The 15,653-nt window shown below is 39.8% G+C and overlaps 1 protein-coding gene across 1 annotated transcript; it reads left to right on the top strand.

Moving 5' to 3' along the window:
* Positions 1-12,776: 12,776 nt before the first annotated feature.
* Positions 12,777-15,276, top strand: LOC114613832 (olfactory receptor 1468-like). The gene is made up of 2 exons (XM_028759233.1): positions 12,777-13,673; positions 15,259-15,276. The coding sequence occupies exons 1-2, from the start codon at positions 12,777-12,779 to the stop codon at positions 15,274-15,276; spliced, it is 915 nt and encodes a 304-aa protein (XP_028615066.1).
* Positions 15,277-15,653: the final 377 nt, after the last annotated feature.

Below are 15,653 nucleotides of genomic sequence, written 5' to 3'. Positions count from 1 at the left end.
GATTCCTGGATCCCAATGAGTCCCAGTGGGTCCCAGTGGGTCCCAGTTGCTCCCTGATTGGGGGCGAGCACTGCCACCTCCTAGCCTAAGAAACTGCTTGAGCTAGCTTGAGCCACGGAGAGCCCCGCTTCCTCTAGGTTCTGTGAGATTGGGTGCAGAGCTGACTCCCGGGATCTGCTCTGGCACAGACCGGAAGGAACCCACGCTCCAGGCCTGGAATGAACTCCTGGGTCCCAGTGGGTCCTAGCCACTCCCTGTTTGGGGGCAAGCACTGCCACCTCCTAGCCCAAGACCCTGCTTGGCACAGAGGTCCTGCGAGCCCTGCTTCCTCTGGAGTCTGCGAGATTGGGTGCAGAGCTGCCTCCCGGGATCCGTGAGTGCTCGGGCCCAGACCGGATGGAGCCCGCTCCGGGCCAGGAGCGAATTCCTGGGTCCCAGTGGGTCCCTGTTGCTCCCTGTTTGGGGTGAGTGCTGCTTTTTCCTTACCTGGGATGCTGCTTGAGTTCAAGCTCCTGGGAGTCCCTGTTTTTCTTGGTTTTCTGCGGTTGGGTACGGAGCTGCTGCCTGCGACCTGCTCTAAGCTCGGGCCCAAACCGGCGATTGGCTTCCTTCTATTAGCGTGTTTTCAAGGTATGGTTCTTTAGTTCTATGTGTCAATAATTGTTCTTTTTATTGTTAAATAATATGTCATTGTTCAGGTATGCCATGGTTGTTTACATGATCATTTGCTGATGTTTTTTCTAGTTTAAAAATTAGCACTTCTGTGAACACTAATGTACAATTTAAAAAAAAAACTATTATAGTATAATATGCTAATAGTGCATTAAAAGTTTTTCTCATTTGAAATTTTAGCTACCATATTCTCAGAACATTATTTACTCTTGTTAAATCAATCTACCAAAGGCCCTGATCACTGATTCATAGCTATTGTTGCTATAAAGTAAACTTCATGCAAGAAACTCCATGCCTGCCTCATCCCTTAGCAAGGCTAACTCTGTGTAGACATGGCCCAAATGTTCATATGAAGCTGGAAAGCTTCTGTAGGGCAAAGGACATAGTCACTAGGACAAATCTGCGATCTACAGATTGGGAAGAAAAATCTTCACTAATCCCTCATCTGACAGAGGGCTAATACCTAAAATATATAAAGAACTCAAGAAGCTAATCTCCAAAACACAAAACAACCTAATAAAAAATGGATTATATAGCTAAACAGAATTCAAAACAGAGGACTCTTCAATGGCCAAGAAGCACTTAAGGAAATGTTCAAAGTCTTTAGTCATCAAGGAAATACAAATCAAAAAGACCTGAGTTTCCACATTACACCAATCAGAATGGCTAAGATTAAAATCTCAGTTGTGGGGAATTTGGGACAGGGAGGTGGGAGTGGGAGGGTGGAGCAGGGGGAGGGGGATGGGATGGGGATTTTGGGGGGGTGAAATGGGGAAAGGGAATAACATCTCTTTAAAAATAATTTAAATAAATAAATTAAAAATAATCTCAGGTGTCAGCAGATGTTGGCTAGGATGTGGAGAAACACAAACACTCCTCTGTTGCTGGTGGGATTGCAAACTGGAACAACCACTCTGGAAATCAATCTGGAGGTTCCCCAGAAAACTGGAAATAGTTCTAACTAAAGACCCAGCTATACTACTCCTGGGCATATACCCAAAAAATGTCTTTCCGTACCACAAGGACACATATTCCGTTATGTTCATAGAAACCTTATTTGTAATAGCCAGAAGCTGGAAACAAACCAGATGTCCCTCAACTGAAGAATAGATACAGAAAATGTAGTTCATTTACCCAGTGGAATACTATTATGCCAATAAAACCAATGACATTGACTGCATAGGGGTTGATGTCAAAAGTATCCCCTCTCCAGGAAAAAGACATAGGGATGGGTATGGCCCTCATGCCTCACTGAACAACGACAGGGGGACCAGAGCCATTACAAGGTCCCCTTCAATTACTGGAGGTCAGGCCTCTGCCCCCGCCTTTGCAAGATTAGAATCACCACATCCCTTCTATACTTAGAGAAGGGAGGAGATGTTAGGGGCAGCCCTGATTACACACTGAAGGCCTAAAATCAGCCATAGGCCTAAAATCAGCAATAGGCCTGTCATACATGTATACTAACACCAAGTCCTGGGTCTCTGTGGAAAAACATTGAAACAGATGGCTATAAGCTATTGTAAACAGGCAGCTTTTATGAAAATTTACCAGCCTGAGTAGTCATAGACCTTGTAAATAGGTAGCCTTGGCAGACAATACCAAGTTAGATAAGGACAAGTGAATCATAGGCAGAGTCATAGTGACCTGTCCCCTGAACCTTCACCCAGCCGATTCCCAGTTCTGAAAGATATCTGTATTCCCCTTGATCACCCACACTCCAGTGTCATCCCTGTCCCCACATCCTGCCTTTCTGTATTTATAACCCCTGTGTGAATGAATTACGATTTGAGAAAAAAATAAATTATTTAAATAATAAAAAGAAACAATTCCAGATTTAAAAAACAAAAACAAAAACCAATGACATCATGAATTTTACAGGCAAAAGAATTGAACTAGAAAATATTATCCTGAGTGTGGTAACCCAGACTCAAAAGACATGCATTGTTTTACTCACTGATATTGGACATTCGCCAAAAAAAAAAAAAAATCAGAATACCCATAATAAAACTCACAGACTGTAGAAAGCTTAACAAGAAGGAAGGTCAAAGTGTGGATACTTCAATCTCACTTAGAAAAGGGGACAAAATAATCATTGGAGCAAAGGGAGGGAGGTATCTGAATCAGAGAGTGGAGAAGGAGGGGAAAAGGGAGGACAAGGTCAGGTATGGGAGGTGACAAGATAGAAGCCCAGAGGACCAGGAGAATTAGTGGAAATATGCAGCAGTGTGGGATCAGGGTGGGGGAACCTCTAGAAAGTCAGAGACCTAGGGTGTGAAAGGCTCCCAGGACTCAATGAGGGTGACCTTAGCTGAGATGCCCAACAGTGAGGAGATGGAACCATAAGAGACCACCTCCAGTAGATAGTCACGGGCCCCAGGTGGGACAGTGACCTCCCAACCATCTTCAAAATATTCACCCAGAATTGTTCCTGTCTAAAGGAAATGCAGTGACAAAAATGGATCAGAGACTGAAGTGGATGTCAAGACCATAGGAAGGCCAACAATATTAACTAACCCGGACCCCTCAAAGCTCCCACATACTAAGCCACCACCAAAGAGTATACATGGCTTGATCTCTAGTATCCAGCATATATGTAGTAGAAAATTGAGTTGTTTGTCCTCAGTAGGAGATGTGCCTAATCAATCACGTAGAAACTTGATGTCCCAAGGAACAGGGGTTCTGGGGGTGCGGTGAGGTGAGGGTATTTGGGATGGTGACAGGGGTGTGTGTGAGGGAGTGGGGGAGTACCTCAGAGGCAAAGGGAAGAGGAATAGGCTTATGAACTATGGGAAGGGGCACCAATAAGGGGAGCAATATTTGATATGTAAATTAATGAAATAATTTAATAAAAATAAATTTTTGAAATAAAGGAAGAACATACGTTTTATTTACACAATGGAATACTATATCTGTTAAAAACAAGGACAGCATAAAATTCCAGGCAAATGGCTGGAACTAGAAAACATTCTGAGTGAGGGAACCTAGACCTAAAGGACCTGCATGGTATATACTCACTTATAAGTGGATATTAGCTATAACATACAGGATATACATGCTAAAATCCACAGATCTAAATAATCTAAATAACAAGGAGAGCCCAAGGGAGGATGCTTGAATCTCACTCAGAATGGGAAATAAAACAGTCATTTTTGGTAGATGGAGGAAGGAAATGTGTGGGAAAAGGGATGAGGCTGAAGAAGAACCAGGTGTGCAGAAAAAGCCAGGGAGAGAGTGAATGGAAATTGGAGTGGCAGGAGGCTAAGAACATGCCAGATGCCAGAAAGCTGAGATAGAGGATACTCCAGGGAGACTATCAGGGTGACTCTAGGTGAGACTCCTAATAGTTGGGGATATGGAACCTGAAGTGGCCACCTCTTGTATCCAGGAAAGACACACAGGGGAAGGATAACAACACCAACCCACCTACAAGGCAGTGTAGACTTTAAGATTTAGTGCTAACTGTTCAAGTCTTTCTATTTAAATAGGGATTTTCTACCTTTGATGATAAAAAAATCTGTATAATTTTTAGCAGCATGTAACAACTGTTCATTGGCCAGTTTCACACATCATGACAGGTATTGGCCCTATCATGACAGATATTGGAAAATCTAAATGATTGTAAACAACCAAACTCCAAATTTGTTCCTCCTACAAGAAGTGCAGGGACAAAGATAAAACAGAGACTGAGTGAATGGTCAACTGGTGACTGGCTAAAATGGAGATCCATTCCATGGTCAAGAGCCAATCCCTGATACTATTAATGATATTCTTTCATGTTTGCAGACAGGAGCCTAGCATAACTGTCCTTTGAGTGATTCCACCCAGCAGCTGACTGAAATACACTCAGAGACCCATAGCCAAACATTAGACAGAACTCAGAATGTCTTGTGGAAGAGTTGGATGGATTAAGGAGACTGGAGGGTAGAGGTTACTCCACAGAATCAACTAACATGGACCCCTGGGAATTCCCAGAGACTGAACCATCAACCAAGTGAGCATGGGCTGGACCTATGCCCTCAGCACATATGTAGCCACTATACAGCTTGTTCTTCGTACAGGTCCCCCAACAACTGGAGTGAGTCTATCCCTGAATCTGCCGTCTTGTCTGACCTGAGTGGGAGAGGATGCACCTGCCATACATGTGTACTAACACCAAGTCTTGAGTCTCTGTGGAAAAACATTAAAACAGATGGCTGTAAGCTATTGTAAACAGGCAGCTTTTGTGGAAATTTACCAGCCTGAGTAGTCATAGACCTTGTGAATAGGTAGCCTTGGCAGACAATACCAAGTTAGATAAGGACAAGTGAATCATAGGCAGAGTCATAGTGATCTGTCCCCTGAACCTTCACCCAGCCGATACCCTGTTCTGAAAGATATTTGTACTCCCCCTGGACACTCACATTCTGGTGTCATCCCCTTCCCCATGTCCTGCCTTTTTGTGTTTATAACCACTGTGTCAATAAGTAAAAATTATGATTTGATCTAAAAAAACAATTGGGAAGACCAATCAAAGCAAAAATATTAAAAGGAATGATTTGTGTACAGAAAAAAATAAAAGAAAGAACACATTAATTTGATTAAATTACCTGGCTCTGTCACAAAAAAAATCTAAGAATTAAAAATAAAGACTGAAAATTAACAAAAAAATTCATCTTTCTAAAGTAGTCATATGAGACATAGGAATGGAATTGATCTATAGTTTCATACAGACTGAAGCATTGGGAGTTTTTGAAACCCTGTTTTCCCCTAAAATTTAGAGGCCCATATTGACTGACAACAAAGAAACTTTGATCTCAGAGTTCCTGCTCCTGGGCCTGCCCATCTTCCCAAAGCACTATCTCCGTCTCTCCATGCTCCTGGCCTTGTGTCTTATCACTGTCCTGGGAAACTTCATTATCTTCATCTTCATCACACTGGACTCCAGTCTTCACACATCTGTGTACTTGTTTCTCAGCAATATATACTTCTCTGATCTCTGATATTCTTCTATCACAATGCCCAAATTGCAGCAGAACATGCAGGATCCATCCATCACCTATGCAGGCTATCTGACACAAATGTACTTTAAATTTTTTAAAGAATATTTATATATTTACATTACAAACACTGTCTATTCCTAGTCACTCCTCACAGAATCTCTCCCTAGATGCCTTTCCAATTTGCCTCTCAGAGGGTGGGCCCCATGGATATATCCTGTCCCTGGGGCATCAAGTGTCTATAGGATTAGGTGTACCTCTCCCACTGAGGCATGACAAGGCAGCCCTCTGCTATATATGGGCCAGGGGCATCCGTCCAGCCCATGTATATTCTTTGGTTGGTGGCTCTGTCTCTGAGAGCTCCTAGTGGTCCAGGTTCATTGACACTGTTGGTCTTCCTATGGTGTTCCTATCCCCTTCAGGGACTTCAGTCATCCCCCTAACTCTTTCATAAGGGTCCCTGACCTCTGTCCAGTATTTGACTGTGGTTTCTGCATCTGTTTCAGTCAGCTTCTGGGTAGAGCCTCTCAGAGGACTGTTATGCTAGACTCCTGTCTGTAAGCATAACAGATTTATCATTAATAGTGTCAAGGTTTTGTGCTTGTCCATGGGATGACTATCAAGTTGGGATGGTTATTGGTTAGCCATTCTCCATCTTTGTTTCAAAATTTCTTTTAGACAGGACAATTTTTTTGGTGGAAGTTTTGTGAGTGGGTTGGTGTCCTTATCCCTCTTCTGAGGCTCCTACTTGGCTAGAGGAGGTGGCCTGTTTAGGTTCTATGTTCCCAGCAGGCATCTTGGCTAAGGTCACCCCTGCTGACTCCTGGGAGCCTCTTCAGTCCCAGGTTTCTGGGACTTCCTATAAATTCCTCCCATGCTCCCACCCCAGCAGCTTCAGATTTCCATTAATTTTTCTGGCCCTCTGTGTCTCTCCCCTGTCTCTCCCTACACTTGATCCTGTCCCCCTGATTTCCCTCCTCTCTCCCACCCAGGTCCTTCCTTCCCTCTGCCTCCCATGACTATTTTGTTCCCCTTTCTAAGTGAGATTCAAGAATCTTCACTTAGACCTTCCTTCTTGTTTAACTCCTTTGGGTCTGTGAGGGATATCATGTGGATTTTGTACTTTATGACTAATATCCACTTATCAGTGAGTACATACCATGCATGTCCTTTTGTGTTAGATTACCTCACTCAGGATGATATTTTCTAGTTCATTTATTTGCCTGCAAAATTCAAGATACCTTTGTTTTCAATAATAGCTGAATAGTATTCCATTGTGCAAATGAACCACATTTTCTATATCCATTCTTCAGTTGGGGAACATGTGGGTTGTTTTCAGCTTCTGGCTATTATGAATAAAGCTGCTATGAACATAGTGGAGAACCTGTCCTCCTGGCATGGTGGAGCATGTTTTAGGTATATACACAGCAGCATAGTTGGGTCTTCAGGTAGAATTATTTCCATTTTTCTGAGAAACTTCCACAGGAAGGCCAGAAGTCTCCACTAACCTGGATCCCACGGAGCTTCTAGAGACTGAGCCACTAACCAGAAGCGTACACTGGCTGGTCTGAGAACCATGGAACAAATATAGCAGAGGTCTGCCTGGTCAAGCCTCAGTGAGAGAAGATTCTCTTAATCTTTGAGAAACATGAGGCCCCAGGGAAGGATGAGTTCTGGTAGGGGGGAACACACTCTCAGAGGCAAGGGTGAAGAAGAGTAGAATGAAGAATTGTGGGAAGGTGAACCAAGGGGTGGCAATGACTGGAATATAAACAAATAAATACATAAATAAATAAATATCCACTATGAATTTAACAACCTTGTAGGCTAATAAATAAAATATTTTTATTTAGAATTAGCTAAAAATTCAAGTGGGAAAAGACTTTTAATGTAGAATTATTATATGACTAGGTACATACCTACAATAATTGAGTCAAACAAATGATTATTTATTAATATTCACAGAAGCGTTACTTAGCATTGTCAAAAGTAGAAATAACCATCAGCAAATGATTATGTAAACAATCATGGCATATCTGTACAATGACATATTATTTCATAATAAAAAGTCAATTGTTGGTACACAGGCATAGGTTGAAAATATTCTAATAGCAAGACACAGTCAGGAAGAACTTATATTCACATTAACTATCAAGAATAGAAAAACCTGCAAGAGCATAAAGTAGAATTGCCTGTAGATGGTTAGAAGTGAGAGTATGAATGGACACAGGAATTCTTTGGTGGAATAATGGCATCTAAAATGCATTGTAGACTCCTCAAATGACACTGAAAATACTAAGGATGTTTAGTTAAAATTATGTAAGTGTACATCATTGTTTTTAGGGATGACTGCATTGGATCTTGGTCCTACCATCCAACCACTTTTGTTTCTCATATCATCCAAAGCTCAGAGAGTGAATGACATCATTCTTTTTTGGGTAATTAAAACCAACTGAGTAGGAAGAAAAATGTGGTTGTTCTGTGCAACTAGAGCATGCAGCACTGTGTCTAACGTCCTGAACACTTACTTAGATCTCTCTTCCTATTTCAACATTCAAAACAAAAGTAAATCATCTCTAAGAGCTCCCTAAAGGTTGGATCAAGATTCCCTTGGCTTGAAAGTTTGTGTTTCATTAGTATGTACAGAACTTCATTTTTACTGATGGCTACCATGTTCAGAAAGCTATCCTGAAGAAAGGAATTATGAATGTTACCTCTGACCTTGTGGTCAACGGTCAAATCATTCAACGTGGAATCTCATATATATGGAGAGGGGTTGGATAATGGTGGGAGTAGGTACAATTAATGATTTCACGGGGAGGTAAGAAGGCAAAATGTGTGAACAGGTGTGGGAACATGGACTGATTTTTATTGGCTTGAGGAAGCCTTAAACATGCCATCTGATTACCCTATTCCTGCCGTTTTCACATCTTGGCACAGACAGAATATTTTAAAATGAAATTTAAAATTTTCAAAAAGGTTTTATCTCTGCCCTACATCCTCTTGCATATAGTCATGTTGAATTTTGATGTTGTCCTTGGAAGCTTAGAAGTGTGAGTGGTTTTCTACAGTCTCATTCTGCTTAAAAACTACTGGTGGATGGGATGGAGAGATGGCTCAGAACTTAAAGGCTAGGCTCACAACCAAAAATTTAAAAACTATTCATAGCTGTTTGTCTAAACTTTTGTTGAATAAGACACTTTAAGTCAATAACATTTATAATAATTCCTGATAATGTGAGGTGGTTTTCAGTCAACCTCCTTCACTTTTGTCACTAACAAAATGGGATTCAGTCAAGAGAAGTCCTGTTCATTACCTGAACATGGAACAAGTATGCTTTTCCATACTTTTTTTGCATTATTACTGATGATATTTATTTATTATTTTGTTTGTTGTTCTTTAAATTCTACCATCTGCTATGTGTAGGAAATAGTGAAAATTGACTATAATTGGTCTCCACTAGAGATCTCTGAGGTAAATTGATCCTAGACAGGTCCAGGGTAACTACTATGTTGTTAATGAGTTATACAGGATCTCTACCCCCTCTGGGACATTAGGCACTTAAAGTCCAGGGGTGGCAGCAGAAGGCTGTAAGTAGGGAGGGTGCAGATAGATTGTGTGCATACAGTGGCTGCTATTCCTGTGTCTGCAAATAAAATAAAGGCGATAAGGATCATGAACCAGAAACTATGACTCAGACTCCTCAGTGATGGATACATTCAGGAAAATAAGCAGGTGTCCTGCCATTAACTGGACCTTCTGTTTTATGAAATACAGGTTTTTCAGGTATGATACATTACTTCTTTTCTTAGTCATTCTCTGATAGTATTTATTTCATGGTCATTATGTAACCCTTTTCATATTGTTGTGTTCATTACTATTATTTGTTATGAGTTTTTTCCAAAATCATAATATTTCAACACAAGAATGAACCAAGAGATGGAGTTCAGTTCTTTAGTGCTTAAGGTTTGTTTACTATACTTTTACCTCTGGGGTCTGAGCAAACTCTGAAATAGTGTCTTACTTAAAATGATGATTAATTTTATTTGTACAAGTTTACAAATATCTGTGTCAGTGCTATTGTATGTGATTGCTCTTAAGTACAGTTCATCAAGAATGATATTAACATTATCTAGGTGTTAATGTAAATCTACAATGAAAGCTATTCAATCTAACTCAGTACTTCTACAGAATCCAAATGGATATGCAGGTGTGCCAAATACTAGCAACCCTTTATGGTTTTTATGAGGTGTTTAATTTGAGAGCTACAATCTTTCTTTTTTTTTCTTTTTTTTTTCGAGACAGGGTTTTTCTGTGTAGCCCTGGCTGTCCTGGAACTCCCTCTGTAGACCAAGTTGGCCTCAAACTCAGAAATCTGCCTGCCTCTGCCTCCCAAGTGCTGGGATTAAAGGCGTGCGCCACCACTGCCTGGTGAGAACTACAATCTTAATATATAGAGAATGTAAGATGTTCATTGACCCATCAGTGATAATTGTGGATGGTGACTTCTCAGATTCTCATCCTGGCACACACGCATATATAACACAAAAGTACTGTTCATTTACATGAGAGACAGAAAATGGGAATGGTGACACATTTTAGTCATGGCAGTACTTGGGATGCAGAGACAGTGAATGCTCCAAGTTTGAGAACAGTATGGGATACATAAAAAGAGTAACTTTTAAAATGGTGCATATTTTTTCCTACATGGTTTATCCTCTGTAATGCTAATCCACAAAATCTAAGTGTGCAATCTCTGAATTTAGCTGTATTGAAATACTACCAGTCTGTGAAGGTGAAAGTAGTCAGATTAGGTTGTAGAGTATTTGAGAAAGTTGTTATGATATCTTGATATTTCTTCTGTTGTTCAGCTTTCATACCTGTGATACACTCAATACCCAGTGATATCCAGAATCACAGATGATGATGATGATAATGTGTGTGTGTGCACGTGTGTGCACTCACGCACGCATGCTACTGTGTGTGCACTCATACATCCCTTCCCATGCATCTGACTAGGATACAGACTGCTCAGTGTTAGAGAGTGATAAGGCAAATATTTGAAGAATGGTCTAGAATGTTGGAGTCACTGAGAAGAGTGGATATTACACACTTGTATCTAAGGCAGAAGATGCAACATTTTTTTCTACAGCAAAATTAGGAGTTCTTTTCTCCTAATTCTTTCATCTGAATGCAAGAACCTCATGCTGTAGTGAAATGTTAGTGACTTACTGAAAATCTACAGATTTTAATGACATTTAGAGAATATCTGCACAGCAACTAGTATGGTCCAAATCAGTATCAGTCTTAATCCACTTGATGCACAAATTCTATCATGTACACTATAGACATCTGAGGAATAACTCAAGTGAGGCTTCCAAACTATCTGTTGCTTCTTTTTTTTCTAATCCATATAATTTTTCATCCTGTTTGTTTGCTGCATCAGTGTCAATGACATTTTGAGTATTAAACCATATGGATATGATGTGGAGTTATCAGTATCACTGTGGAGTGATAAAGATGATTAACCCTAGCACTGCAGAAACATAACATCAGATCAGTGAAGAACAGTGCAGAGTTTATCTTTTTAAAACTTTATATTTAAATGGATACATTTCTATGTTTGATGATAAAAAATCTGTATCATTTTGGGCAGCATGTAACAAATATTTATTGGCCAATTTCATGCATCATGACAGGTATTGGCCCTAGTTAGAAAATCTGAGTGGTTATAAACAACCAAACAAAATGAAGAGTTATCTGAGCTTTCCTACATACAGTTTACAATCAACATGAATATAGGTTAAACAGTGACCACATATTAACTGCACGGAATAGGGCTATAATGCTAGGGAACATAGCTGAAGGTATAACTTAGTATGGGAGGACAGAATAAATTCAGCTCGGTATGTCTGTCATAAGCAGTATCTGTGACATATAAGTGAGGATAAACCAGATGAAGGGGAAACAGGGAAGTGATAGGCGAGAGGAGGAACGAATCTAAAGTGAAGGAGGTGAAGTGTGAGAGGTGAGACCATATGGGACGTGCCACTGGTACCTGTGAGATACAGATAAAGCATTCATGTCCTTGGAGGATTTTTGACCTTATCCTCAGAGCAGTAGTGGTAATCTGAAAAATAAATCAGAAAAAAAATATGATGGACCTTCTTTGCTAGAACGCCACAGTGGAAATGAAAAATGATGGAGGAGAAGAGACGGATCAGGAGACATGAGAACATGACCATGACTGAGTTTGCCTCTGTATTCCAGGAAAGACAAGGTGTGGCCCGAAAGTGCTGATATAGTCGTACAGAGAGGAATGGATGAAATAGGAGAAATATTTAGGGGGGACTCCGTTTAATGTATGACAGCAGTTCAAGGTAAGAAAAAATAAATGAATTTAAAATCAGTGATTTCTGATGAAAACCTTATTTTCTTTTACTAATCTATGGGAAACCAGTAAGGTAGAACAAGGAATGCTTTGGAAGACAACAAAATGAAAACATGAGTTTCACTTGTGGCTTTTGAGAGTCTGGTGCCTGTCATAAAGTAATGGAATGAAGTTAATTCATTAGTTTACAGTGAGTTTACAGTGGAGTAAAAATGTCTATGTTACAGAGTCATTCTGGTCCAAGCTTGAAAATGTAATCTAATACATAGGAGTATGTGAGTTTTTCTTGAAATTTATATAAAATTATGATGATAATGTTATATAGATTTTTTTTAACAACATCAGTATACAAAATATCATAAAGTAAATTGCAAATGAAGAGACAAAAGTCAACCAGGATGAGCACGTAGCAGGAGATAGAAGCGTTAGTCCATTTTGTATCTCAGTAGGAACAGCATAGAAGTGTCTAGGAAAGAGGAGGAGATTAAAACCTATTAAATAGAAGTTGAGAAAGAACATTAATGATTGTAATGAATACAGACATTTGGAGTTTTGAGGTTATAATTACTATGATGAATGTAAGATCCATTTTTGTACAATATATTTCATATATATATATACATATATATATGTATATATATATTCCTTTTTATTTTGAATTTATTTGAATATTATTTGAATTTTCAGTGACCCTGATAATTTTCTTAATAGAATATTGGAAAACAAGAATAATAATGAACAACCAAACTGTCATCTCTCAGTTTCTCCTCCTGGGCCTGCCCATCCCCCCAGAGCACCAGCACCTGTTCTACGCCCTGTTCCTGGCCATGTACCTCACCACCATCCTGGGGAACCTCATCATCATCATCCTCATTGTACTGGACTCCCATCTCCACACACCCATGTACTTGTTTCTCAGCAACTTGTCCTTCTCTGATCTCTGCTTTTCCTCTGTCACAATGCCCAAGTTGCTGCAGAATATGCAGAGCCAGGACACATCCATCTCCTATACCAGCTGCCTGACACAAATGTACTTTTTCATGGTTTTTGCAAACATGGGAAACTTTCTTCTTGTTGTCATGGCCTATGACCGCTATGTGGCCATCTGCTTCCCTCTTCATTACACCAGAATCATGAGTCCCAAGCTCTGTGTGTCTCTGGTGGTGCTTTCCTGGGTGTTTACCATTCTGTATTCCATGTTACACACCCTACTCTTGGCAAGATTGTCATTCTGTGAGGACAATGTAATTGCCCACTTTTTCTGCGACATATCTGCCCTGCTCAAGTTATCCTGCTCTGACATTTATATTAATGAATTAATGATATTTATCTTGGGAGGACTCGATATTATCATCCCATTCTTACTCATTGTTGTGTCCTATGTACAGATTGTCTGCTCCATCCTAAAGTTTTCATCTACACGGGGCATATACAAGGTTTTTTCCACCTGTGGCTCCCACCTCTCTGTAGTTTCATTGTTCTATGGGACAATTATTGGTGTCTACATATGTCCGTCAGCTAATAACTCTACTGTGAAGGAGATTGCCATGGCCCTGATGTACACAGTGGTGACTCCCATGCTGAACCCCTTCATCTACAGCCTGAGAAACAGAGACATAAAAGAGGCCCTGATCACAGTCTTTTGCAAAAAGCAAATCCCCTTTTAATGACTGTACTCGAGTTTTAAACCTTAAATTTATCTAGTAATTATATTGATATTAATAGTGCAAAATGTATTCTTAAAATAAGGTACACCGCACAGATGTTCTGAATTGAGAAAATATCTTGTTAGATTTTTCTTTGATGAGGATAAAATATTCTTCCCTGTCTCATTTGATTAATTTTGTTTGAATGTATATTTTATTATGTATTAGAATGGTTACTCCCGCTTCTTGGGTCTGTTTTCTTGGAAACATTGTTTCCAGTTCTCTGGTCTCAGGTAATTCATATCTTAAATGCTGAGGTGTATTTCAAGTATGTAACAGAATGATGAGTCGTGTATTAGGATACATTTGTGAGTGTGTGTGTTTTAATTGAGGAATTGAGTCCATGATGTTGAGAGATATTAATGACCAGTGATTGTTCATTCCTGTTATTTGACATAGTGTAGGTATGGTTCCCTTGATTTGTTATTGCTATTATAGAATTACTTATTTCCTGCTTTTCAGGTTCAAGTTTACTATCTAGTATTTTCTGTAGAGCTGGATTTGTGGATTGATATTGTTTAAATTTGTATTTGTCTTGAAATATCTTGTTTTCTCCATCTGTGGAGATTGAGAGTGTACATGTATTTCTTCATGATTCCAAATTCAAGGCTAAGTCTGGCAGTAAACTATTTCTACAAAGGACCATGCAGGCTTGTATCGACTTTGTGGTTATGCCATCTAGGTCTTTCCCTATGGGCCTAAAGGCCAAGCAGGAGGCCTTTTCCTTCTTCTCCACAACCTCATGACCGACTGCATTCCTCATTCCTGAGAACCACATCTGTTTCAATTATTATGGTATGATTAGCTATGAGTAATGGGGGGCGGTATTCCCCAGAAAGAAATATTGAAAGTAGAGTAGTAAAGATAGCATATCAGCTTCAGAGCAACAGCAAACATCAGCAGACATGGGGATCATGGAGATCAATGGCCTGATGATGCTCCAGGGGCAGAAACTGTGTCACACCTCCCCTTATATAGCCATGCCGGACTCAGCAGTATCCCTAATTTCCTGGATATTTTGAGTTACAAATGTTTTAGATTTAATATTTTTTTGTTTGATATATTATCACATGTGAGAGAACAAATCCTTTGGGCTCAAACACCATTTTAGAGAACCTGACCCAAAGTTGAACTCAAGTAAACAGTCCAGTACCTAGCACCAGTTTCCAGGTTAATTTGCAATAAAACCTGTGTCTAGCACTAGTTTCCAGGTTATTCCCCCCAAATTGGCACCCCCCCCCAGGTTACAAGCCTGCTCCTGACAATTCAATTCTTAACAGCCAGCAATAGGGAGAAGAGCAGAATTTAAGTTTATGATTTATACCCAAATCTGATGTATATCAGGCTAGTTACCCCCTTCTTCCTTCTGTAAATTGTGCCTAATACTAGGCTCAGGGATAGACCTTCCTGTTGTGTTAGGGTTTGTGGGGAGTCCAAACTTGAGCTTGAATAAAGAGACCCTATTGTGGTTGCATTGGAATCAACTCCTTGGTGGTCTTTTGGAGTTCACAAACATATCCTGGCATAACACGTCCAGCCTCAATGATTAGTATTTATTGGAGGTAATTGCATACAATGATACTATCCAAACACTAAACCAATGTGTTTGTGTTTCAGAGTGTCTGTTTAATGAACCCATACAGTTTAAGAAACTGTACATTCTGTCATCCTCAACCTGCAAGCCTGGTTTACAGAGTATTTCCATCTGCCTATGTTGTGTCATGAGTCTAAATATTATTAGGCATAGTATAATCTTTTCCTGTGACAAAGTTATTTTCAGTATAGTTTGTATTAATTTAAAATACACAATAAGATTTAAAATCTAAAACTACATCTTGCATTTCTGAAATTTCTCAATCCTTGCATCCATGGCATAGAGACTTAAAATGTGAAAATCATATCAGA

The sequence above is a fragment of the Grammomys surdaster genome, unplaced genomic scaffold, assembly GCF_004785775.1.
Source record: "Grammomys surdaster isolate TR1022 unplaced genomic scaffold, NIH_TR_1.0 126278, whole genome shotgun sequence".
Classification (NCBI taxonomy): Eukaryota; Metazoa; Chordata; class Mammalia; order Rodentia; family Muridae; genus Grammomys; species Grammomys surdaster.
This window is presented reverse-complemented; position numbering and strand designations above follow the sequence as displayed.